At 44.4% G+C, this 26,456-nt stretch overlaps 2 protein-coding genes across 4 annotated transcripts in view; one reads left to right on the top strand and one right to left on the bottom strand.

Moving 5' to 3' along the window:
- hig (locomotion-related protein hikaru genki) overlaps window positions 1-10,344 on the bottom strand; it is a 15,453-nt gene extending 5,109 nt beyond the window's left edge. Inside the window, exons 1-9 of one of the 3 annotated variants that reach the window (XM_028313687.1) lie at window positions 10,120-10,344; window positions 9,647-9,738; window positions 9,441-9,543; window positions 9,144-9,232; window positions 6,532-6,691; window positions 4,399-4,572; window positions 3,365-3,499; window positions 2,576-2,719; window positions 1,278-1,487 (exon numbers count right to left, since the gene is read on the bottom strand). In XM_028313687.1, coding sequence (XP_028169488.1) covers window positions 1,278-1,487; window positions 2,576-2,719; window positions 3,365-3,499; window positions 4,399-4,572; window positions 6,532-6,691; window positions 9,144-9,232; window positions 9,441-9,543; window positions 9,647-9,738; window positions 10,120-10,204 — 1,192 coding nt within the window. In that variant the 5' untranslated portion in view covers window positions 10,205-10,344. Of the gene's footprint in view, window positions 1-1,093; window positions 1,488-2,575; window positions 2,720-3,364; window positions 3,500-4,398; window positions 4,573-6,531; window positions 6,692-9,143; window positions 9,233-9,440; window positions 9,544-9,646; window positions 9,739-10,119 lie in introns of all 3 variants that reach the window. The other 2 variants (XM_028313686.1, XM_028313688.1) reach the window with 2 other exon arrangements.
- A 2,739-nt stretch (window positions 10,345-13,083) lies between these two features.
- Window positions 13,084-25,562, top strand: Cap-d3 (chromosome associated protein D3). Its single transcript, XM_028313668.1, has 10 exons — window positions 13,084-13,478; window positions 14,018-14,252; window positions 14,451-14,566; window positions 15,506-15,723; window positions 16,202-16,511; window positions 17,076-17,150; window positions 17,731-17,788; window positions 18,983-19,104; window positions 20,425-20,622; window positions 24,451-25,562. Exons 1-10 carry the CDS (start codon window positions 13,285-13,287, stop codon window positions 24,608-24,610), a joined length of 1,686 nt encoding a protein of 561 aa, XP_028169469.1. The 5' UTR covers window positions 13,084-13,284; the 3' UTR covers window positions 24,611-25,562.
- Window positions 25,563-26,456: the final 894 nt, after the last annotated feature.

Raw genomic sequence — 26,456 nt, 5'->3', positions numbered from 1 at the left:
AAAAAAACAAAATGAGTCGCTCTCATTTACTATTTCGTTATTTACTCTTTAGTTACGATTTATTTCTACTTTCCCATGGTTTCTGAACAATTCCGTATTTATTTTACACGGACAACAATAGCTGCACTCTGAATGGCTGTTGGCCTGACGTCTCCGCCATAACATCTATCGCGAAAATTAGTGAAAACGTGTGTGTTTTGTGGGATTACTTTTTCGTAACAGGCAGTAAAATCAGCGATTTTATATAGAACGGTAAGTCTTCATTTAACCATTTTTTGTAATACGTGTGGTACGAACATTTAGTAAGCTTTTATATTTGCTGTAACAAATTTTATCAAAAAAATACTTGTTTCTGATCTCATTTTGTCTAATATTTCGTTACGTTTTTTACGAATTTCGTTACGTTACGAAAAAGTACAACATAATGCTGAGTGTATACTGTTATTACCTGACTAAGCATAGTAATATTCACAACTTAATTTATTTCAAAAAATATAGAGCGTTAATAACAAAAGGATTGGATACTATCTGCTTTACAGAAGTGCCACCAGCAAAAAATTATCAAATCATTTAGATTACGTTTTTATGTGATTACTTCTTTTGTTTTTTTAGGAATGCCGCCAAAAACCAATGCCGAAAGGCAAAAAGCTTACAGAGAACGACTCAAAATGGATAAACATGATGGAACAAAAATAATTTTATTAAAATAGTATGAATGATTACTCCCTTATTTTATTTCTAACCCCTTAATATTACCCCGTATTTGGGTGCATACTTACAAATATCTCGAATTGAATAAATGAAGAGCATTCACAATATTTCGCCAATGTATAACAAGCCTTATGGCCTTACTATTTCGTTACTACCGTTTCGTTACGTACATTTTTTTTGAGAAATACTCAGTTACTGTTGCCATTAAAAGAAATTAGTACCATTAGTTTTCCGCAACATGGCGAGGGTTTTTATGTTCCTGGTCAGGCTATAATTAACATTTTGTTAATATTTAACCATTAGTAGCAAAATTTAATTACACAAAACAATTAGTTATTTTAACTAAGAATCAAAAAACTGGGCCTTAGTGTAGTGCACTCACGCGTGCAGTGCGGCGTGTCGCCGGACCAGGTGCCGTCGGGCTCGCACTCGAGCCCGGGCGCGCCCACGAGCCGGTAGCCCGGCGGTACTCACGGGTGCAGTGCGGCGTGTCGCCGGACCAGGTGCCGTCGGGCTCGCACTCGAGCCCGGGCGCGCCCACGAGCCGGTAGCCCGGCGGTACTCACGGGTGCAGTGCGGCGTGTCGCCGGACCAGGTGCCGTCGGGCTCGCACTCGAGCCCGGGCGCGCCCACGAGCCGGTAGCCCCAGGCGCACGTGAACACGGCGCGCCCGCCGGCCGCCGCGCTGTACTCGAGCGCGCGCAGCTGAGGCCCGGGCGCGCGCAGCGGCGGGCACGACGTCTCCGCGCACGTGGGCGGCGGCGCCGACCAGCGACCTGGAAAGGAAAAGGTTTAAGGCCCAGAACAGACGGTGAAACGCAACTGCTAGTTACTTTTGAGTTGCATCTAAGGGCTATATTTCACCGGGACACCATGGCTGCGCAACCAGTCGCCGGCTACCAACAAACATACAGCTCTATAGAGAGTTACTCACCTGGTGTCCGTTTGGTTGCGCAAAGCTCTATACATTTTGTTGGTAGCGGCGACTGGTTGCGCCGCCATGGTGTCCCGGTGAAATATAGCCCTAAGTTTCTACCATGGCGTCCGTTGAAAACCACACATGACGCGACCAGTTTGAAACTTTCAGTTTCATTCATCAGAATCATCACAAAGTTGCAGTTTCGTTGCATTTGCGTTTCACCGTCTGTTCTGGACCTAACAAATCAGCAACATCACCACCAGCTTCTCGACATGACGTTTGTGTTATGTCACGATTTTTGCTGAGTGGGCGCCTATTTGGCATATTTATATGTTATTCTTGTTTTGTCCGCTACATTGCGCTCAATAAAGATTTTCTCATTCTTATCATTTGTGGTCCAATGGTAAGACCACCTCTGGTTCGAATCCCAGTGAACCAGCGCGCGCAACGGTGGACACGACGGTTAGGTGGATTTGCAAGCTGAAGTGGCAATGAGCAGGGCACCTAGTACGCAAAACTGACGGCCGAAGACGGCTGGAATGGAGGCTAGGTACCCGAAAACGCAGCGTGGGACATCGACCCACAAAGTGGACCAACGAGCTCACAAAGGTTAGGTGGCCCTCAGGAGGACACTTGGATGCAGACAGGCACCAACCGTACGAAAGTGGAAATTATTGGGGGAGACCTATGTTCAGCAGTGGACGTCCTGTGGCTGAAATGATGATGATATACGCAAATTATGGCGTTGGTTTTAACTACCCACCTCAAAATGGAAAAGTTAAGACTACCTGACTGGACTACCAGGACAAACTTGACCTTCACTGGTTGGATTTTTATTGGCAATTAGCTGTAGATCCTGGCTACACAGAAGTTGTAGCAGTGGGGCCGAGAGATGGAAATAGTCCTATAAACTCTATGGCACCCCAGAACAGCAACTGGACCTACCGTCTCCCATGCAGATGAGCACGGGGTCCCCATCCAGGTGGTACCCCGGCTGACAGCTGAAGTGTACCGTGTGTCCCAGGCGGTTGCCTTGCGCAAACTGGCGAATGTTCGCCGAAGTGCTCTCTATGGGCGGACACGTCACACCTGGAAAAAGAAGCAACTTGGTATAGGTATTTGGTACACGTCGAAGGTTGACTTCAACCTTTACTAGATTAATTGTATTTAATGCCACTAGGACAAACTTCACTGGCTGGGTTTTTGTTGGCGGCTAGCTGTAGATTCTGAATAAACAGGAGTTTCAGCTGTGGACACGAAAGCAGGGGAAAGTCCCGTGAGATAAGTTCCGGCCGAATGTTGTGGTTCAGTTTCCACGCAGTTATTCCTAATTTGTTCTAATTTGATGTGATATCCTTTAAACTATTAATCTGTCTCCCACATTAGTGCTGTCATCAGATTGCATGCGTGTTGATATTGCTGCATATTTACCTGCATAAAAATCAACGAAAATGGTGAAGGTAGAGTAACCGGGCTTTCAAAAAGAGGCTATGACGTCTCGGCAAACGTGACGTAAGACTCCTACTTGCTCAAAGGACCAACAACCTCAGGAAGATGGAGTGTAACAGCTGGATGAAATCGTCGTGCTTTGGCGTTCCTTGAGGATAGCTTATTCAGTCCAGCAGTGGCAGTCGTAGGCTAAATGATGAGGACGACTTATGTCCTGTGGACTACCATGGATGTACGAGGTTCAGACGATGTTTCAGACGCTAGGCAGAAGGTGTAAGGACTCACTAACAACTTTAATGAGCACGGTGTTGGTGTGTTGCCCTGGCGCCGTGCACGTGTACTGGTCACTGTGTCGCGCGGACATCTTGGTCAGCGTCAGCCGGTAGTGCGTCTCAGTCTCGCCCTCGTCCGTCGACCAGCCTGCAAGCGAAACGGAAAGACTGGAGTTAGTATTGCAGGGCAATCGAATCGCACTTAGCCTCTCGATTTGAAAGAAAAGAAAGAAAGAAAGACACATTTATTACAATGGACATCACACAAATACAGGCAATTACATAGACATGACAGTGGCACATAATAATGGAAGAAGAAAAAATTTGAGATTTATCTTCCTACTCAGACCAACCAAGATCTCCTAGAAAGCAAGCAGCCTATCTAGGCCGCTACAGTCCTTCTGCAGCGACCCTGGTGATTGTAGAATTTGAGCCGTTGATCTGCTACGCTTCTGCACTCCATGAGCACGTGCTGCGGTGTTTCTTCTGCCTCCATGTATCCTCTGCTGATGTGTACAATGGGCTGTTTGTAACACCTATGTTGTATAGGTGCTTGTCTAACATACAATGTCCGGTTATAACACCTAAGACCTTGCGGACGCTGTCCCTGTTTAGTTTGTTGAGGCAGCGGGAAAACTTTCTCGATACCTCAGCGGAACTGTATCTTTTATTTTACGATCCCTTTCTGGCCAGTTCATCTGTGCGTAGTTATCCAAGGAGTTGCTGTGCCCTTTGATCTACTGCAGGGTAACGCCATTTGTGTCTGAAAAGATTTGGAGCGGACGGGAACACTATTACAGAGTATCTCATAATGAGTGGCAGAAGAAAATAATGAATTGAGCATTCGTGGCTCACGTTGGAGGAGCATTAGTGCAACAGTGGGCGTGTTTCGTCTGAGAAAGAAAGAATACTAGAGTAGCCTCTCAGCAGCCCCGGCTGTGGGTCACGTGGGGCACTGTCCGGCGGTGTGGGCTACGTGGGGCACTGACCGGCGGTATGGGTCACGTGGAGCACTGACCAGCGGTGTGGGTCCCGTGGGGCACTGACCGGCGGTGTGGTGTCCGAGCGCCTGCGTCCAGCTCCAGTCCGGGTCGCCGAGCGCGCGCGGGGTAACGCAGTCGAGCCGGACGCTGCTGTCCGGGAACACGTACAGCGCGCCGGACGGCTGCACCACCGCCGACCCGCCCGCCACCGAGTACTGGATCGACGGCGGCGCGTCGCCTGCAACCGACAATGCAATATGACACCTATGCAATGGGCTTTGCGACGATTAAATAAGTAAACTGACTGCAGCGTATTAAGAGCGTATTTATTATAGTGCATTGCCTAATATACCTACTATGGGACGTGAGTGTGTGCGTAGTGAGGCGCATACTACACCTATCACAACTAGATATGGTTGGATTTTATTAGCGGTCAAGCTGTAGAACCTGGCTACACAGGATACGCAGCGCCCAGCGGTGAGAACGAGTTCGGAATAGTCCGGTTATCATAACTAGCTCCGCTTGACGATATGTTCCGTCACTGTACAACAGAGCGCAGCGATAGAACGCAGTAGCAACAGCGGAGTGAAATAAATTATTTGGGCTGATAAACTGGTGAAGGTTACGAGAAGGGCCTGGATGCGGGCAGCACCGGTTGTTATGGAAATTATTGCATGATGCCATTGTGCTTTCAGATCATTTAAGTCGTGTGGATGACAACGCTCCCTAATTTTAGCTGCAAATAGAGCATTTTGGCCTACGCTCCCTACACTGCCCGCAGGAGTTTGAAGAGTCATCTTCAAGGATATCCACGGGAAAAGTGGGTGTGGTCTTATCCCACTGCCGAAACTACACTACTGTTTGAACTGCCCCCCTAGACAAGTGGCAAAACAGTTGTAATTTCGAAAGCGTGGTGAGCAGGCACTTCGGCATTTGGGTCGATTTCCATTGGGACCGGTCCTGCACGTCCACATCCAGATGTTTCCCGGATGATCCAGGTCTTAAGTCTACGCCACCCAATGTAAAGTGGTTTGAATCGATTGCCCTTAAGAGCGCTTTCACATTTAGGCCCAGAACAGACGGTGAAACGCAACTGCAACGAAACTGCAACTAAAAGTTTCAAAATGGTCGCGTCATGTGTGGTCTCTCAACTGACGCTACGGCAGAAACTTAGATGCAACTCAAAAGTAACTAGCAGTTGCAGTTTCGTTTCACCGTCTGTTCTGGGCCTTAGAGCGTTAGTAGCGCGACAGCAGCGCGGCAGCGGCGTTTTTGTGATGCGAAGGGAGGCATCAGCTGTCACATAGTATGAATTTTTCGGCAGAGCGTCTGTCGCGCGTTTGTCACGCTGCTAAATAGCCTAAAGCTCGATTTACACATATCAGTGAAGCCACAGTTCCGTCAAAGTGTTCGCTCAGTTCAGTATCAGTGCTACAGTGTTGCGTCAGTGATTCAATTCATAAATGTCAGTACTCAATTTACGGAGCTTTAGTGAAAACGTGTTTGTCGTCAAGTATCGAGATTATGGCGTTCAGTACTACGGAGCTAGCAATGATAGCTATTGCTTTGGACGAAGAAGAAGAGCAGCATCAAAGAATAAAGAGAAAATAGGTGCATGAAGCATGGCGATCAAGAGCGGTGGAGTCCGTGATCCGACAAAAAATATTGTCGTCAACGAATACGTCCGTGATTGCCGGTGTCGGCACTGACACTGAGAGCACTGTGTCGTCACTGACACTGACAAGTGGGGATGCGTTCATAGAAACTGTATGAAAGAATATTTCGCACTGTGCCGGTACTGAGTTTGAAATGTGACTTCATTGATAATGTGCGAATCGGCCTTAAGGCCTCAGCTTCGAGTTTAGCGGGCAGCGGGGCGGGAGCGGCGGCGACGCGGGAGTGGCAGGATCTTATGCGTAAAATCAAATAGACCGGTTCTCGAAAACAGCGGCGCGGGAGCGGGCAACGAGCGGGCAGCGGCGCGGGAGCGGGCAACGAGCGGGCAACGCACTCCTTCTTTTGCCCACAATAAATCGAGCGTTAGGAATAAATTTGAATCGAGAAGAGAAATAAATTTGAATTTGTTTCGAGAACGGGTCTGCGTTGCCCACCCCGCTCCCGCGCCGCCGCCGCTCCCGCCCCGCTGCCCGCTAAACTCGAGGCTGAGGCCTAAATGTGAAAGCGCTGTAGTAATGACCGGTGAAGTTGGTGACGAGCGTGGTGGGCACGCAGTCGGGCGCGCGCGGCGCCCACTCGCCGTTGTCGCAGCGCAGGACGCCGTCGCCGCGCAGCTTGTACAGCCCGAAGTGCCGGCAGCGCGCCGTCAGCACCGACCCGTGCGGGAACCGCGTGTCCTTCTGGTAGTAGTACATAATAAATAATAATAATAAATAACTTTATTCTCACCATAGTCAATGACAGTGCAATAGGTAAACTTAAAAAACTAGGTACAATGAAGGTAGGACAAAAAAATAATAATCTCGTAGTATTACAATGTAAGCAGGTTTGGTACGTACACAATATAGTTGGTCACTCAGTAGGACTATGGCGGGCTAATACCTGAATTAGGAAAAACCTGTATCTCAGGTTATTAACCCTCCACCCCATTCTAGGGTCAAAACAAAATAAGGAAAATATTAACAACAACAAGACAACAATAACATGATGAAAGTTAGCTTATTTTATGTTACATAAATTATTTGATTTACACCAATTTTTTATTTTTTATTTATTTATTTATACTTCAATGCCAAAAATATTAACATTAGGCGAACTTAATGCCATAAGGCATTCTCATCCAGTTTACCTTTGGGTTATGCAGAAAAATGAGTTTGGAGGTATAACAAAAATTAAATAAAACAAAGCGACGGCAAAACAAATAAGCTACTTAAACACATACATAAATAATATATAAAATAATATAATAAATAAATACATACTAAGATGATAGATATAATGATGCTAATTTTACACAATGATTTTAAAATTAGACTCACAGTATACTACATTTAAGACAGTGATTGATTTATTAAAGTACCACGAATAGACCACTATTTATTTTTGTCGAAAAATATTTTCAGTTGCACAGTAATTTAAACAGCTTAGTTTCCTCTTAAGAGTGGATTTTAGAGTAAGTCTATTCATTTTAACGATCATTTCTAAATCGTTGAAATGCCTGTATAGAAACGGCCCTGCGTATATTATTTGACGCCTGGCAAAGGTTGAGTTAAAGGTGGGTACGGGAGTGCTTATGCGTCTTTTATGTTGAGGAAGTACCAAGGGGTCAATCGTTTTGTGGTGCCGAAGGACAGATTGATATATAAACAATTGCCTAACTGTTAGGAGACCAGCCTCTTTGTAAAGATCTTCAGTTGGATATTTACGAGGTTTTTTCAGCATGACCTTGATAACAGCCCTCTGTGCTCTTTCCAGCTCAATAAGGTGGGTTGTAGCTGCTCCGCCCCATACCGGTATACAGTAGGTTAAGAGAGATTGCGCGAGCGCAAGGTAAATTTTAGTAGTAAGCTCAGTGTCGGCAGTTTCTCTCAAGTTTTTGAAAATATGAAGTAGTTGACGTAGTCTTTTGCTTAGAGCAGAGATGTGCGGTGCCCAATTTAAAGGATGATGGGCACAAATGTATNGATGTGCGTGTGTGACATATTATTCTGTGGAATAGCTGGGTTCACACGTAACGATACACATTCTTAGAGACTGCGCAAGCATAGACACTTGTGTCTTGTGTGAATAACAAGCTACCAGTGAATATTTTCTTTTCAGCCACTACCCGTGGAGACAGATATTTTTCGTGTCCAGTTACTTTAACTTGACGACTTTTAACGAAATACATAGGTACATCACCGTCTCTACGAGAGATTAATGATTGAAAGGCTTTATGGTGTATTTTAAAATGAAAATTATATTGTATAAAAAATCACATTACTTTCGTTCAAGTTTAGTAGAAAAAGTCAAGAGAAAAAAAGTGACAATGACCGGCCCATGACCGGCCAAGGAGTTTGGTCGTACCTTTGCGACCCTTTACAATTTTCTTAGGCCGTCATTAGATAGACCTGTACAACGATGGTGTCCCAGTAAGGTAACAAAAGACTGTAAGCGCACGGTCTAATATGGACAGGATGCACGTTATCGGAGTGCGACGGTGACAGAATCAATAATTTTTTATATAATCACGATATAGACGACAATAATCATCATCATTTTAGGATGTCCACTGGTGATCATAGGCCTTTTACAAACGACGACAATAAAAATGACAAAAGAAAAACAATTAATAAATGCCATGCCAAATAAACGATCGCACATTCAAGCACACTACTGCACAGTAAAAACTTTCGCATTGCGTTATTATCATACAGCACTTTGCAGCGCAATAGTTTTTCTATGTGGCAGACATAAATAGGTGTTGATAACAGGAGAACAAAAAAAAACATAAGTGAATAAAAGTGAATCTGCACAAGTACAACAGGATAGAAACTTTAGATAGAAAATGTTCAAAAGAATAGACAAATCTAGTATAACGCAAAACAAACAAAAAAACAGAATATAAAAAAGCAAGAAATCTTAAAACATTCACTTAACAATATCAAGTTTCGCATTGCATTACAGTTATGCTTGTTAAAAACGTAAAATGACAAACTTACTACCAATACTACTAAGCTAGCTTACAAACAAAGAATAATTTTATTTGTATGTATAAAAAAAAATAACACCAAAAACAGAAAAAGCAGTACTAGGCATGAATAGATGAAAAGATTTTTTTTTCAACTAACTAAAACCACATGGTTTACTTACATCAATAGAGGAATTTTTGAAGGATACTGCTAGCAAAGGGTGCTCATTGCGGTACAAACACTCGCGCAGTATGGGCTGGAACCTTCCATCTGTAATGAATGTAATGTGGAATTAATAATAAACATTACATTCAACGTTTAGTAAATTAAAAGTTTAATTGACTTTATGCGCGTCAGAGTACGTTATTAAATGCAATAAATAAGGCAGTATAGGCACTACAATACAATGTACCCTAGACGGAGAGCCCTTTATGCACTGATGGCAGCACAAGTGAATTTGAAGAATTTTAGTGATTACCTGGAGTAGACGAGCAGAGTGGCCCGACCCAGTTTCCATCGATGCATTTAATTTTGCATATCAGCCTCTCATTCAGTGGACCTATTAGACCAGGAAACTTCACCTGCAACCAAGGACAACACTTGTAGGTCAACATAGCATCAGTGCATCTTACATTTACTTATTTCTGAACCTCAAAATAATATGTTAATTTTTCTAATACTTACTTCGGATATTTTTGAGAAGTCCGACCTGAATCGAGTGACATCCAGGTTATCATCCAGACTGGTGACATCAGGCAACGAACACTTGAACTCTTCTGAAATTAAAATAAATAGGATAATAAGATTTGATGATCCCCCGGAGAACCAACAAGTTCGCATGGACATGTGTGCTAGCTCTCAATTAGATATTTCGGTCAGTATACTCGCGCGTTCGTTTCAAAAACCGGGATAAAAATTATATTGTCCTTTCAAGGGATTCAAACTATTTTTATGCCAAATTTTATCAAAATCGGTTCAGTTTTTTAGGCGTGAAAACGAGACAGACAGTTACTTTCGCATTTTTAATTATTAGTAAGGATAAGGATTTACTTGGTACTAAATAAACATTTTTCTTTCTTTCTCCAACGTGTTTTGGCAAAATTTTCTTCGTATTTCTAACTTATCAAGGAAGTAGGTAAATTAAACAAAATACTTACCTTGCGAATATGTGATGTTTTCACCACCCTCACACGTAATTATTGGAATTATAGCGAGAAAAAGTAGGCAGCTAAACATTTTCATTATTTATTGTGATAATCAATGTAGGAAAAATCCTCCGGTATTTCTCAATCTGACTTAACTTTTCTAATAATACATTTTTATTCAATAGTTTTTCAAAACTGATTTAATTTAACATCCCCACCCCATTGAGGCCATTGAGAAAAACAACTGTCACTGTCAGCTGAGCTGAGCTTGGATCCAGTAGTGATGCGCGCCATTTATCGATATTGGTGATACTAGTACTATATCGGCCACGGTGTTAACTATCCATTTCCGTTTTTGCCGTGACCGGCAATGGGCAGCTAACACTGTTGCCGATGGTAGCTACTTAATTTAGTCAATTTAGTACATGCAACAAAAACAGAAAACATTTATGTGTACTATACTGATTAAAGCATCAAAAACATATTCCTGTAAGGTGTAAAAGCCGAAGGTAAGAAAAGGTAAGCCGAAGATGAGGGTCTTTCTGACTCTTGGGAACACTCGGATTAAGAATTGTGCCCCGATTGCGCTAAATATTTTCAACTACAACGCGACTAGACGACGAACGAAAATCACAAATTTGTATCGCGGTGTCACTTTGACAGCTAGTTTCCGGCTTTTAGAGTAAAATGTCCGGCCAAATGAAGCACAGAGTAAGGTTTTTGTGTTTTTGGACCTGGCAACCCTAGTCGCGGCGATCTGTGCACGTGCCCGGTCGGTGCCGTGCCGGTGATCGGCCATCTCCATCACCACGCGGCCACGACGGGATCCGCACGCGTTGGTTTGGCTGAAGCTTTAGCAATAAATAATGCATAGAATATAATAAATTCTACTTTAAAGTGCATTATGGCCGCTCCAGATATGATGGATATTGATTGCCTAATCTCAGTTGCCCTTTGCCATAATGAGACAGACTATCTTTGTCATCTAATTTCAAGACTTTAAATAAGAACAAATACGGTTTACGTTCTTAATTAATTGTAGCAAATTTTAAAGTAAATCTAATCTTATTTGTAATGCGCCGTGTCTAAATAACTAACTAGTACTAGTAACAGTTAGTGAGCAATAAACATAATATTGAGTATTGAGTACATCACTATGTCACACTCTCCTCCCGCATGCCAGCCATTCTTCATCCTTCGCAAAGAAGAACGGTCATCTGTAACCCAGGCCCGACAGAAACGAGACATACCTCAGTTTTTTTGTCATGTCTTAATTAGTTAAATTATATATTTTTTATATTCGAAATCTATGTATAACACCAAATTATTACCCTTTGTTTTTGTTCAGGCGTCATACAAAAACTAATACAAAATGCCTATTTATCACCAAAATTGGTAAATGTATGTACCTAAATAGCTGCTATGGAATGTATCTAGGTGACCTGGAGATACATCCGGATTATACAGGGTGGAAACGAGAAGTTACAAAATCCAAAAATTCAATGTTACCAGCTTCCATAATCTGTAACGTATTATTGGTANCAAACGATACTAGACACATATCTATTGGAGCCGGGTACCATTTTGCCCATTGTCCTTTTCGTCCATGATTACGCCCAGGTATTTGTGTGAACTCGTCTGGACTAATGGGGAACAATTGCAAGAGATGGATGCATTGCTGTTGAGAGAACAACATGGAGTGTGCGCTTTAATGACAAAGTCTGGTGGAGGTTTCTTTGCGTTATTTATTTTAAAACAAATGAATTTAGTTTTGGGGATATTAAGAGTTAGCTGTCTTCAAGACACTTCAACACTTTGTTGAGACCCATCTCAGCTGATCTCTGGACATCAGCCCAACTCTTACCACGGAAAACCAGCGCCGTGTCATCAGCAAATGCCAGCACACTGCCATTGTCTAACTGAAGCCCACACAAGTTATTAGCATACACTAGAAAAAGTGTAGGGCCAAGTGTGCTGCCTTGCGGTACACCGTAGGTAACGGGCAGACTGGAACTGGCAGAATCCGCAACTTTTACTATTTGACTTCTGTTTGAGAGATAGCTTCTAAACCTTTTCAGAGTGATGCCTCTTATTCCCAGGTCTTCCATTTTGTGCAGGAGTAGTGGAATAGATACAGTGTCAAATGCCTTTTTCAGGTCTAGAAAGATAGCCAGACATCTTTCGCCTCCATCAAGTGAGCTAGTTATAATCTTCGAGAGGTTTGTAACGGCATCTTCTGTATTTCGACCAGATCTAAATCCATCCATATTGATTGACAGCTAGAAGTTGTTTGCTCTCTAGGAAATTTGTCAGTCGAGAGTTGACTACTTTTTCAATAACTTTACTTATTGTGCTCAGTAGGGATATTACTATACTCTGTTTTTGAGGTTTAGAATAATTTTATCGATCTCCATGAAGTCTGTTGGGTACATACAAAAGGAATTTAAGTTTCTAGTGCTTGGGAGAGTTTTTAGTAATTGTGACTCATCAGTACCCCTGCTGGCTAAGATATCAGCAGCAAGTTCCTTTCCTATAGATGTAAAGTAACTGTTGACTAAGTCGAGTGACTTTTCTGGTGTAGGCAACAATTTCAACAATGCATCGGCTTCTGATCTAACGTTTCTTATATGGCAGATTTCTTTGACAGTTTCCCATGTTTTTTTATTGTTTTTGTAATTATGTTTGAGCTTTTGTTTGTAGTAGTCAGATTTTAGATTTTTAGCTATTTGGTTACATATGTTACGGTAATTAATAAATGAGTATTTTAGATCAGCATCGTGAGGATTTTTCCTAACAAGTAATTGCATTCGGTTTCTCTTTTGGAAGCATTTGACGAGGCTCATTGTGATCCAAGGCTTCAATGGCCTATTTCTTCTGGTGAAAGTTACTGTGTTGGAATGCCTGGCAATCACATCCTGGAGCGTGTCAATTAAAGNAACTGAGGCATGTCTCGTTTCTGTCGGGTCTGGGTTTTTTTTGTATGGGGCGTGACCGTTCTTCTTTGATTTGCCTGCCTGTCACTCCTGTCAGTCGGGTCGGCAGTCGTGCAAGTTTCTGCATCTGCATGTTCACCCGTATTGATAAAGATTTTTATAATGGTGAGGGGCCGCCGGAACCCGAACCAGACCCAGTGCTTGATTATTTAGGACCCACAGTGATTAATATTCTTTACGCGCAATGTTTTGTTATCTTAGCCTTCATTCTGTTCTGGTAATCTCTTTAGTTAGTTCCTATGTTGCCGCATCCGAAACTATCTTGAAATGGCCGACTGTGGGCATTTCAATTCTTGTGCGGAACAAAGCCCACACTCTACCTTATTTCCTAAGTTGTTTGTATAATTTGGATTACCCCAAGGACCGCATCTACATCTGGTACGTACCTACATAGTACTTAAGTTTAAATCTATAGCCTGCCTTTGTCTAGGGTCCGGCGATCAATACTTTATGACCTAATTCTCGCGGCCCTAATAAAGTTCGTCGACGCATGCTCCTGACGATCGTAAATCATATTTTCGCCTAGTCATGACTGGGACCTGAAAATGGCATTGTATATTTGTATACCTTTGTAGTCATTTACAATGTCCTTTTTCTGTTAGTAATTCCTAGGTATAAAATTTTACAGATAGCCATCATAATGATTGTAATGATTGCAACTCACCATCTAACTGATCCGTCATATTGTAAACGGGACAGGAGTGCCATATGTAACTACATCCAGTTAGAAAAACTTTGTAAACTAGATTCAGGGCTATGTACCTTTATGTAGAATTTTTGTAATTCAGTCTCTGGACATAATGGCCAGTGACATATTATGCACCTGAACACAACAGGAAGCATTTACTACAAATTGCTCAGTCCAATAACACTACAATACCCTTGGAACATCTCACTGCATGTTTTTCTCTCCACAGGATAAGCAGTGATCACAATGAGGATGATAGCGATAAGATTCTTGACAAATGGGTCGAGCAGTATGGTCTAGAATACAATGGCGTACATCTATCTATGAACAGCTCCACCTCAGGAAAATTGTTTCCTGATGAGGTGCGGTCCACTCACTGGAGTGAACAACGCTTTGCGCACGTTATAGACCTAAGAGAAGAAGCACTGGACTACATGCGGAAGATATGGGCGGATTACATATTTGTAAGTTCACCAATACTATAGAAATTGTAAAAATATTTTTATTTCGAATCGACATTAGTAAGAAATCAATCAGTAATAATTGAATTTGTACATAACATCAAAATCTTTCATAGATTTTTTGGTAACTGATAAATGAAAACAAAAAAGACTATTGTAATGTATTTATTGGCCTGCCTGAAATCTGTGACTTTCCCGCAGATGCTTGATGCCGACGTGTTTCTTACCAACAAGGATACGCTTAAAATTCTGGTGAAAAAAGACCTCACCATTGTAGCTCCTATGCTCATCTCAGACGGCAGCTACTCAAACTTTTGGTTAGACTCATATATTTATGAGCATGTTTCGAGTCTGGATGTTCCAAGCTTTTATTATTTGCATTTGTGAAGCTTTCAGGCTGTTCTTTTAATTAACACTAGTAAACATGTTAAATAATACAAATCATGTTTTGGGGATGATTTATAAACTGGTAACGAAAACACAATTTTTCATTGAAACACATTCACTGTTCTTTTCATATCATAAGGGATCAAATTGGTGTTTGCATTTCCACATAATAATACCCTTGTCTGAATGTAAGTTTGAATCTTGTTGTCTTGGATGTTAAATAAGATGAAGCTGCAAATCCAAAGTAATTAATTTCAGAAATGGGGTATCATTTTAAATGATAGTGATAAATATATTCTATCGGCGATACGTGATAAAGGCCGTATCGATCGTTTGTCAGCGCAGCCGCGTGCTGTGGGCGGCAGACGCACTGGCCGGTGCATTTTTAACATCTAGAGACATCCATAGCCGCGTCACATCCTCATTTGCAGTAGTTATACAATGTATGGTATAAATAAAGGATTAGCTTTGTCCACAGCTCGGTAAACACAGATACGTCGTGAAAATGTAACAAGCACACAATGTTAGCATAGATTTTAATACCAAATTATAATTTGCAACACTCCACAAGGCTTTCTAATAGAATTTACAATGAGTGGGAGACTGTCTAGCCCAGAACATGATCTCTATTTGTGCGAATTATTTGTAAAAATACGTATTCATGGCCTGGTGCAGCAGTGTTTATAATAATAAATAAAAAACGTTTAAAGCGTTTATCATCATACCAGTTATGCCCCTGGCAAAGAAACAGACTATAGGGCATGCCTGTGATCAAGCTTGGCTCGCTTTGGATTTTGTTTGCGTTTTTGTCTTGCATGCTTGTTTCTTGGTAACTATTCGATAATAATAGTTCTGTGTCATGATTATAGGTGCGGTATGTCGGATGATTTCTACTATAAGCGCACGGAGGACTACACGCCGATCTTGGAGCGGGCCACGCAGGGGTGCTTCGCCGTGCCGATGGTGCACTCGGCGCTGCTGGTGCACCTGGAGAAGCAGGTGTCCGACGCGCTCTCCTACCGCCCCGCCCGCTACGACGGTCCGCTTGATGACATCATCGCGTTCGCGGTGAACGCCAACAACCACAGTGAGATTGAAAATTCTTTGGAAAACTTGTAACTTGTTATTCTCAAACTAAGAGTTATAGTATAGAGTTGATGGAGCCATTTTTCATCAAAAATGTTTCTCATTCCTGAATCTGTAGATTCTAGAATTTCTTTCTGTTTTCTTGTGGTTGGGGTCCCATATAATCAGTCGCTCAACTATAGCGTATCATTTATTGGAAATCAATCCAGTTGCATTCTAGTATTAGTCAAGATATTTAGGCCAGTCACTTTAATTCTTTAACAATTATAACGTAGTCAAAATTTTCACTAGTCTTATGGTGCGTCCACACTGGGCGAATATGCTCGCGCGGCAAACTCGACATCCTGCTCACCCTGCTCTTGAGTAAGCAAGATGTCGAGTTTGCCGCGTGAGCATATTCGCCCAGTGTGGACGCACCATAAGACTAGCTGGGTCTGGGACTATAACAATCTTTTCAAACTCAACTTGTGAAACTCCAGGCATCGCCATGCACATCTGCAACGACCACGAGTACGGGTTAGTGCCGGTGCCGGCGTCGGACACCGACGACGCCGACGACGAGCGCGAGCTGACGGTCAACGTGAAGCTGCTGGCCCTAGGGCGCCACTCGCCGCTGCCGCTGGATCCTCTGCTGGCCGGCTTCGTGCGCCGCCCGCCGCCGGCCCGGCTCGGCTGCTGCGAAATATTCATGATCAACCTGGAGCGCCGTCCCGAGCGACGCCGCCTCATGGAGCTCAGCTTCAAGGAGCTCGGAATGGACGTCACGCTGATCAAGGCTGTCGATGGAAGGTATGGACGACCAAGGAAATCAGCGTCGTTTTTTGTTTTGCTGACGTCACTCTTAATGCGAACTGGCTGAGTTTTTAAGCGCGACAGTGCAAGATTAGTCCTAAAATGCAAGCGAAGTCAAATTTTTAAATGCAGCACAGCGAAGACTAATGCTGAATGAAATAAATAAATAAATAATAATAAAAAGCTTTTATTTCCACAAGTTTACAATTTTATAAATTAAGTTAGAAGCATTTGTCTTCACTCTTGTGGCACCCCTGTATGGGCAAAAGCTGAATGAAATAAAAACACGCAATCCTGAGCTTAGCGAGAATAAATAACAGCACATCTATATATATAAAAGAAAGTCGTGTTAGTTACTTCGCTTATAACTCAAGAACGGCTGAACCGATTTAGCTGAAAATTGTCAGGGAGGTAGTTTAGAGCCAGGAGATGGACATAGGATACTTTTTATCCCGTTCGAAATTAAAAAAAAAGTCTGCTTATTTATTGCCATTAAGGCGGAACAAAGTTCGCCGGGTCAGCTAGTTATAGTTATTTGAAGAAGTTGTATCGTTGTTTCAGAACCCTGGACATGAATGACCTGCGCAAGCACAAGATCAAGCTCATGCCGGGCTACGAAGATCCCTACCACAAACGGTGATTATACAATCTTATCCTTATAAAAAAGCTTTTCCAGGTAAACACCGACGAATTTACGACGTATTGCATTAATTTGGAAGAAATTATAACCATTTAGAATAGGTACTGCTTAAAATTTTTGTTGCATTATGTTGCATAATCGCACGTATTAGAACGTGACTTGACATGTTGTTGTCTCTACAATAAAGTGCGTAAAGGTATATAATTAAGCTCTTTTTGTAGTACAATCTAAGCAGATGAATTCGAAAATAAAAACGGTACTTAATAGACAAATAAAAAGGGAATAAGATAGCTGGCCAGGCACGCATATCGCTGCCAGATGCTAAATTAATTTAGCCGCTGAGGTCTACGCGAGGTCAAGCGCTGTAAAATGGCGGCCACGGCAACGACCGATCGATATTGCACGCGCATGCGTGATATACGTCGCAGCATAGATTATAAGTTTAGGCTTTTTGGGATACTTCACGTCCAGTAATAATAGGTATATTGTTATTGATGATGATGACTGGAATGTAGTGTGGTAGGTATGAGATTTGTTTTTAATTTGTATAATTTTTTTTAAATGTTTTTGTTTCAGGCCCATGAAGGCGGGTGAGATCGGGTGCTTTTTGAGCCACTACATGATTTGGAACCAGGTACTTAACATATTCCTTTATTTAACGTGCAAAGTTCGAATGTAACGGTTCAAGTTCTGTTTTTTTTACTGTCTATCGCGTTCGCATAGGCTGAGGTGATTAGTAGTGCTCTTGTAAAGACTTGAGCGACAAATTATTTGGCAACAAGGACGGTTTAACAGATTATAAGATATGCCTTAGAAAGCTATTCCTTATCAAGTAAACATCGGCTTATTCTTTCAGAAGTCTTCGTATTTTCATAATATTAACAAAACAGCTCTAAGTTGAGCCTGTCCTTTAGTATAAAACAGTCAATTTTGGACATACATATTTCCAGCACTGAAAAATAGTCTCCGTCGCCTCTTCAGAGGAAGTCAGTCAATCGAATACCAAGGTCAATAGAGTCTGAACTGTTCACATCTGTTTTCTTTAGCACATTTCTTCACCCATCAAAGCCCAAGCGGTCAGGCCCCTCTTTCCCACTGGGCACTTTAGGCAAGTGCACAGGGCCCCACCATCAAGGGGGCAAACTCGTTAGAGGAAAAGGTCCTTTTGGTTTTTAAATGCCCAGGGCCTTCAGTAGTTTAAAGATGGCCCTGCGAGCGGTCGAATAAGGCCCTGAACAGACGGTGAAAGGCAACTGCAACTGCTATAACTAGCAGCTTTTGAGTTGCATCTAAGTTTCTGCCATAGCGTCCGTTGAGAGACCACACATGACGCGACCAGTTTGAAACTTTCAATTTCAGTTTCATTCATAAGAATCATCAGAAAGTTGCAGTTGCGTTTCACCGTCTGTTCTGGGCCTAAGACCGCGTAATAATTTATTTCTCGGCTAGTTACAGCTGTGATGCTCCTTACCGATTTCCCGCCTTTTGTATTTATCTGTGCACTAATATTACTATTTATGTATGTTTATCTAGACAATTTTATGCAGCTTAGTATTTTATTTATTTTACCAATGGTCCGTGACCCTCACTCGGCATGGGGCACACTGAAAACCAGCGCCGTGGCCTTCGTCACCGTGGGCCACGGCATATGCTGAGTGGGGTCCCGTTGCAGTGGGCATCTTGTTGGTGGATGGGTGGCACTGCTCAGTTTACTCTTGTTTTTATTTTTTCTTCTTCCATTATTATGTGCCACTGTCATGTCTATGTAATTGCCTGTATTTGTGTGATGTCCATTGTAATAAATGTATCTTTCTTTCTTGATGGGCAGGTGGTGTCGGAGCAGCTGGAGGTGGTGCTGGTGCTCGAGGACGACATCCACTTCGTCGCGCACTTTCGTCAGCGGTTCGCGCTGCTCATGGAGGAGCTAAAGACGGTTGATTGGGATCTGGTGTAAGTTGGCTTTAAGTTCTATAGCTTAGTGGTGGAACGCCTTATCCTAGGAACTAATGGTTCGAAATGAAGAACTATTTTGTGTTGGAAACAACCATTTATCGGGAAAGGAAAACTAAATGGACTAGTGTCACCTAATTTCCAAATCTCACCACTGCAACTCTTACAGTCAGGATCTACAGTTTGACCTCGAATGATACCTAAGCAGTGAAGGTTGAGTATAGTACCCAAGATGGCGTATAAAAGTAATTTATTTTCTGCAAATAGGCTTTTAAAGAGCGCTTTTTATTACTCATTTCAGTCAAGCCCAGTATTACTTTATCCCTTCCACTGCTTCGGGATGATAGATAGGCCAATGAGGAGTAGCGCAAGAAACTCAGTCACTAATAGGCGATAAAACACAACTTAGTATTGTCTTGGCATCGGCACCGAATTTGCAAACCAATTTATACAATGTACTTTAAAATTCACCCTGAAGTTTATTTATTGGACATCGACGACGCGACGATAGCCCAACGTTCGTCGTTCATCGATCGTCTCGAGACTGGTCTCGTGATCCGAGGAACGCGGGTTCGATCCCCGCTACCGTGTGGCCATTGTGGTGAACCCACTCATAACACAAGCATATTTTAGCTTACCATGAGGGTTTCAGGGGACTATTTCCACCTCTCGTCCCCACCGCTGCAACCCCTGTGTAGCCAGGATCTACAGCTTGACCACCAATAAAAACTCAACTAGTGAAGGTCAAGTTTGTCCTGTGAGGATTTATTCGTTCGTTCGTTTCAGCCAAATGACGTCCACTGTTGGACAAAGGCCTAACCAAGGCTTTCCACAACGACCGGTCCTGCGCAGTCCGCATCCAGGTTTTTCCCGCGATCTTCACCAAATCGTCGGTGCTCCCGCTCGGAATTCCAGAGGATTTCTTTCTTTCTTTCTTTTCAGCCTAATGACGTCCACTGCTGGACAAAGGCCTCCCCCAAGGTTTTCCACAATGAACGGTCCTGCGCTACCCGCATCCAGGCTCTTCCCGCGACCTTCACCAGATCGTCGGTCCACCTAGTAGGAGGCCTGCTCACGCTACGTCTTCCAGCCCGTGGTCGCCACTCGAGAACTTTCCTGCCCCAACGGCCATCGTCTCTACGAGCTATGTGCCCCGCCCACTGCCACTTGATTTTAGCAATTCTGCGAGCTATGTCGGTTACTTTGGTTCTCCTGCGGATCTCCTCATTTCTGATTCGATCACGCAGGGAAACTCCGAGCATAGCCCGGTCCATCGCCCTTTGGGTGACCAGAGGATTTATTATTGAAATAATATTCCAGTTACATCGGGCGCAAGATCCTGCAGAACGGCGAGGAGTCGTACGTGACGCAGCACACGACGCGTCCGCGCTACTCGTACTGGACGCTGGGCTACCTGCTCAGCCGGCGCGGCGCCGCCAAGCTGCTGGCCGCGCAGCCGCTGGCGCGCGTGCTGCCCGTGGACGAGTTCCTGCCCATCATGTTCGACCAGCACCCCAAGTGAGTGGCTCGTCTGGTAGCCTCGCGGGCTCCCTGCTCAGCCGGCGCGGCGCCGCCAAGCTGCTGGCCGCGCAGCCGCTGGCGCGCGTGCTGCCCGTGGACGAGTTCCTGCCCATCATGTTCGACCAGCACCCCAAGTGAGTGGCTCGTCTGGTAGCCTCGCGGGCTCCCTGCTCAGCCGGCGCGGCGCCGCCAAGCTGCTGGCCGCGCAGCCGCTGGCGCGCGTGCTGCCCGTGGACGAGTTCCTGCCCATCATGTTCGACCAGCACCCCAAGTGAGTGGCTCGTCTGGTAGCCTCGCGGGCTCCCTGCTCAGCCGGCGCGGCGCCGCCAAGCTGCTGGCCGCGCAGCCGCTGGCGCGCGTGCTGCCCGTGGACGAGTTCCTGCCCATCATGTTCGACCAGCACCCCAAGTGAGTGGCTCGTCTGGTAGCCTCGCGGGCTCCCTGCTCAGCCGGCGCGGCGCCGCCAAGCTGCTGGCCGCGCAGCCGCTGGCGCGCGTGCTGCCCGTGGACGAGTTCCTGCCCATCATGTTCGACCAGCACCCCAAGTGAGTGGCTCGTCTGGTAGCCTCGCGGGCTCCCTGCTCAGCCGGCGCGGCGCCGCCAAGCTGCTGGCCGCGCAGCCGCTGGCGCGCGTGCTGCCCGTGGACGAGTTCCTGCCCATCATGTTCGACCAGCACCCCAAGTGAGTGGCTCGTCTGGTAGCCTCGCGGGCTCCCTGCTCAGCCGGCGCGGCGCCGCCAAGCTGCTGGCCGCGCAGCCGCTGGCGCGCGTGCTGCCCGTGGACGAGTTCCTGCCCATCATGTTCGACCAGCACCCCAAGTGAGTGGCTCGTCTGGTAGCCTCGCGGGCTCCCTGCTCAGCCGGCGCGGCGCCGCCAAGCTGCTGGCCGCGCAGCCGCTGGCGCGCGTGCTGCCCGTGGACGAGTTCCTGCCCATCATGTTCGACCAGCACCCCAAGTGAGTGGCTCGTCTGGTAGCCTCGCGGGCTCCCTGCTCAGCCGGCGCGGCGCCGCCAAGCTGCTGGCCGCGCAGCCGCTGGCGCGCGTGCTGCCCGTGGACGAGTTCCTGCCCATCATGTTCGACCAGCACCCCAAGTGAGTGGCTCGTCTGGTAGCCTCGCGGGCTCCCTGCTCAGCCGGCGCGGCGCCGCCAAGCTGCTGGCCGCGCAGCCGCTGGCGCGCGTGCTGCCCGTGGACGAGTTCCTGCCCATCATGTTCGACCAGCACCCCAAGTGAGTGGCTCGTCTGGTAGCCTCGCGGGCTCCCTGCTCAGCCGGCGCGGCGCCGCCAAGCTGCTGGCCGCGCAGCCGCTGGCGCGCGTGCTGCCCGTGGACGAGTTCCTGCCCATCATGTTCGACCAGCACCCCAAGTGAGTGGCTCGTCTGGTAGCCTCGCGGGCTCCCTGCTCAGCCGGCGCGGCGCCGCCAAGCTGCTGGCCGCGCAGCCGCTGGCGCGCGTGCTGCCCGTGGACGAGTTCCTGCCCATCATGTTCGACCAGCACCCCAAGTGAGTGGCTCGTCTGGTAGCCTCGCGGGCTCCCTGCTCAGCCGGCGCGGCGCCGCCAAGCTGCTGGCCGCGCAGCCGCTGGCGCGCGTGCTGCCCGTGGACGAGTTCCTGCCCATCATGTTCGACCAGCACCCCAAGTGAGTGGCTCGTCTTGTAGCCTCAGCGGCAAATAGTTCGTTACACCCAAAGTGGCTAAGTTGACAACATAACATACCTCATCATCATCATCAACATCATCATCATCATTTCAGCCATATGACGTCCACTGCTGAACATAGGCCTCCCCTAATGCTTTCCACGTTGATCGATCGAACGATATAGACGACATCGTAAAGGTAGCAGGGAAGCGCTGGACGCAGGCCGCTCCCAATCGATCGATAACATACCTAATAAATAAATAATAACCTTATTCCAATTGTATCAAAAACGTGTTGCGATCTTTTTGGCAATTTTGGGTACTTCACTGGTTTTTAGTGGTTCGAACGAGTGTCATTTTGTTGTTCTTGATCGAGTTTAACGCAACGACTTTTCTGAATTGAATGATCTCCCAATCACCCCCAGTTTCTGAATTGAGCATTTTAGCTTGAGCGTGCTTAAGTTTATAAAATAAGGTTTAGGTAGAAAATAAACACGCTCAAGCGCAAAATCTCAATATAGAAATTAAGGGTTAATCTGGTGTTTGAGGAATTGTATAGTTTTTGGTTTTATGATAAAAAAGACTCAATTACGTTTATTTATTAACTTAAAGACAGATCCTATAGGTTTCGCTTAACTAAGTCCGTGCCTGAGGTATCGGGAGCGGCACGGGAGGGGTGACATATTTTATCGCTCAATTTTGAAAATTAAGTTACAACTATACAAAGGACAATGTTCGTTCTCCATACATTGTTCGCCTAAAGAACCAACAATTTTGACATATTACTACCCGAAAGCGAAATAATACGATTCTGTGTGTAAGAACAACGATTCCTGATGGACACTTGCCATAAAATTAATGATTAAGAATATTAAATCACAGCGATTTTATAATATGTCGTTTATGACAACATGGCGTCTAATGTATTGTGTGAATGTATGAACACCGATTCGCGAAAAATGTTTTGTATTGTCGTCACGCCGAGTCGCAGCCAAATAGTATAAAATAATAGAACAAGTTTTAGAAATACAACTCGGCATTCCACTTTTAATATATGTTTCTCACACTTCAACTGGCATTGGATTCAACATCGGATTCTGACACTTTTACAGTTATGATACCATGAATATCAGTTTATGGTCCTAATTATTTTTATTTTATTTACGACCTTCGACCAGTTGGACACTTTAGATATCTTCTTGTAATAGTGTCAAACTGTCAATATCTTTTTAGCTTTTAACGCAAATCTAGTCTTCAAAGCAGTTTAATCGATTTATTTTATTTTCAAAATCGATATTTTATTGTCTATGATGGCCGCAGGAACATCACTATACATGGACTCCCAGCAATAAAGTACGGTAATGCCTCGTACAGATTTTATCGGCAAAAATTATGGAACTTGATAGGTTTTAGACCATGCCACGCACCAAAACGTCCGGAAGTTGTAATAGTATTATAGAATAAACGTTAAAAGACTTATTTATTTAATTTTTCAATGCTTAAGTGTCCATTAGAATGAAAGGGTGCTTAATGTATTAAAAAAAATAGAAAATAATTATGATGGGTTAATGTTTTTGGGCGGTTTTTTAGGCGGTTTCTGACAATGTCCTTTACAAATACTAGCAGCCGCTCGCGACTTCGTACGCGTGGATCCCGTTTTAACCCCTTAGGCCCTAAGGGGTTAAAGTTTATAAATAACCCTTTATGAACTTTTAGTGACTAGTTTTGCAAAATCCCGTCTTAGTGAGCACCTATGTTCTAAAACGAACCCTCGTGCAAAATATGAGACTAATAGCACTTGTTGTTTCGCAATGAGTGAGTTCTTTTATATGCATAGATTTTGTCTAACTCTGCTTCTACGAACATGTGTGTAAGAATTGAAAAGCGGTAATATTTCTCCAGCTTTATTTGATTTTTTCGGGATAACACAAGAAAGGGAATGTCCTCGTTCCGTCGTAATTCTGTTCTGTCTTCTTCCAAAATCACGATTTTCTTAAGCCTTGATCACACGTACCGAGTAAACGGGCGAGCACTCGGCGTAATGTTCATACACACTGAGTACTCGGCCGAGAGCACTGTCTCGCCCGTTTGCTTGGTACGTGTGATCAAGACTTAACTGATTCACTCATACATTCCTTCTCACTCACTCCCTTACGTTCCGTTTGACACCACGTGTGTGTTCCAGCGCGACGTGGAAGGCTCATTTCCCGCGGCGGGACCTGGTGGCGCTATCGGCGGCGCCGCTGCTGGTGCACCCGACGCACTACACCGGGCAGGATGGCTACATCAGCGACACCGAGGACTCGCCGGTACTGCCCGCTCGCAAGCTGCGAGCCGAGCTGTAGCCGCGTCGGCGTGATCCCAACGGGCGAGTTGGCTTCGATGCGAGACAGTATTGACAACAGGGATGTTATGGATATGAAGTTTCGGTTATGGATACGGCTGCGGATATTAAAATAATGTACCGGTTACGGTTACGGATAGTAAATCATTTCGGATTATCCGAAAGTTTCGGATAATTTCGGTTACGGATATTAGAATTTTAAAGGGGTTAAATTAAAATGGAACGTGCTGCTCGACACTCTATGTGCTATGACGGTACCTGTGTTGATATCAGAATGGTGCCAGGGGATGCCAGACAAGTAACAAATATTGAAAATATTAAGATTTAGACTCCGCCTTTACCAGAAACTATCCAAAACTTTTGAATCGGTTCCGGTTACGGTTACGGATATTTTTTTATTTCGGATATCTGATAGTTTCGGTTACGGTTACGGATATCCATAACATCCAACAATGATTGACAACACTGACTCAAATTAAAATCAACTTCTATTTTACGTTACATTCCTCGTTTTGATATGATTTCAAAATCGATCGATTTTATCCGATTTCTTTATGAATCTCATTATCATTGTCGTTTTTATATATCTTTTACACTTTTTGCATCGTTCCCTTGTTGGGAATGATGAAGCTGGGCCTATCAAGCCAAGGCACCCCTATTCTGCTCTCGAGCACTATTAGACGTAAGTTTGTCCTGATATTGAAGTCTTGTATGTAGATAACAACGTCCAGCGATTCGAAATATTTGTTAGACAAATCTTTCAAATTGGCAAGATCGTTTAATTTTTCATCCTAATACATGAACTAAATATCAAATTACTTCAAAATTTTTTCGAATTTTGTAACAATAAATGACGCAGGTATGTAATGGCCCGCGAGGGACTCTTGTATTAGGTAAAATCTTGACTGTTTTCGGTCTATATATTTTTCATTGTATTTATAACGGGTAACTTCTCAGTGTAATACACAAAGTATAATTTATAAGTTTAAACAATGGAATTTCGTTATTATATTCAATAATTTTATAACTTATTTTGTTACTGTTTATCCCAACTAATATTATAAATGCGAAAGTAACTCTGTCTGTCTGTCTGTCTGTCTGTTACGCTTTCCCGCTTAAACCTCGCAACCGATTTTGATGAAATTTGGCATAGAGATAGTTTGAGTCCCGGGAAAGAACATAGGATAGTTTTTATCCCGGTTTTTGAAACAGGGACGCGCGCGATAAAGTTTTTCTGTGACAGACAAAATTCCACGCGGGCGAAGCCGCGGGCGGAAAGCTAGTATTCAATATAGAACAAAGCAGGCCGCCATATTGTAGTGAGGCGGTGACCAGTCGTCACCCACCGCACACCTGAAGCATTTGCCAAAATTCTCGTCTCGATGTCATGAATACGAATATGGAAGGTTGTCAATTGACGCACTACTGCTTCCGGGGAACTGTAAAGATTTGGCTTCATGCAGGATTCGAAGCGCTGGTTTCTATCCGATTCGGAGGGATCTCGAGTTAGTTCGCACGGGTTGTTACTGCCCGTGTCCGTACTCTGTAGCGTCTCATCCTAACTCTTTGATGTATTGATGTTGTATTTAATATAATCCACATTTATGGTCACATTAGATTAATTACACTGGGATAAGCAGTGTCGGAACTAGCCTTTTGTTCGGCCGGGCTTGGTTGGACTGTTACACCGCTGGCACCGCCCTGGTAATTGGAGGAAAACAATTACATCTCATTTATGATCCACGGGAATCGAAACCGGACCCCTTGTACTCGTCTGGGCTAATTTGAAATAATATCTCAATGTAATTAATACTAATGTCGATATAGCTGTACGTCATATTTATTGG

The sequence above is a fragment of the Ostrinia furnacalis genome, unplaced genomic scaffold, assembly GCF_004193835.3.
Source record: "Ostrinia furnacalis isolate ACB-3 unplaced genomic scaffold, ASM419383v2 OfSCF4318, whole genome shotgun sequence".
Classification (NCBI taxonomy): domain Eukaryota; kingdom Metazoa; phylum Arthropoda; class Insecta; order Lepidoptera; family Crambidae; genus Ostrinia; species Ostrinia furnacalis.
The sequence above is the reverse complement of the archived record's forward strand: the minus strand, read 5'-3'. Positions and strand labels throughout refer to the sequence as shown.

Coding starts and splice junctions, on each gene's coding strand:
- Cap-d3 (XM_028313668.1), top strand. CDS start 13,285: ATGTTTTGTTATCTTAGCCTTCATTCTGTTCTGGTAATCTCTTTAGTT. Junction 14,253..14,450: donor TATGGGCGGATTACATATTT/GTAAGTTCACCA, acceptor ACTTTCCCGCAG/ATGCTTGATGCCGACGTGTT. Junction 17,789..18,982: donor ACTACATGATTTGGAACCAG/GTACTTAACATA, acceptor CTTGATGGGCAG/GTGGTGTCGGAGCAGCTGGA.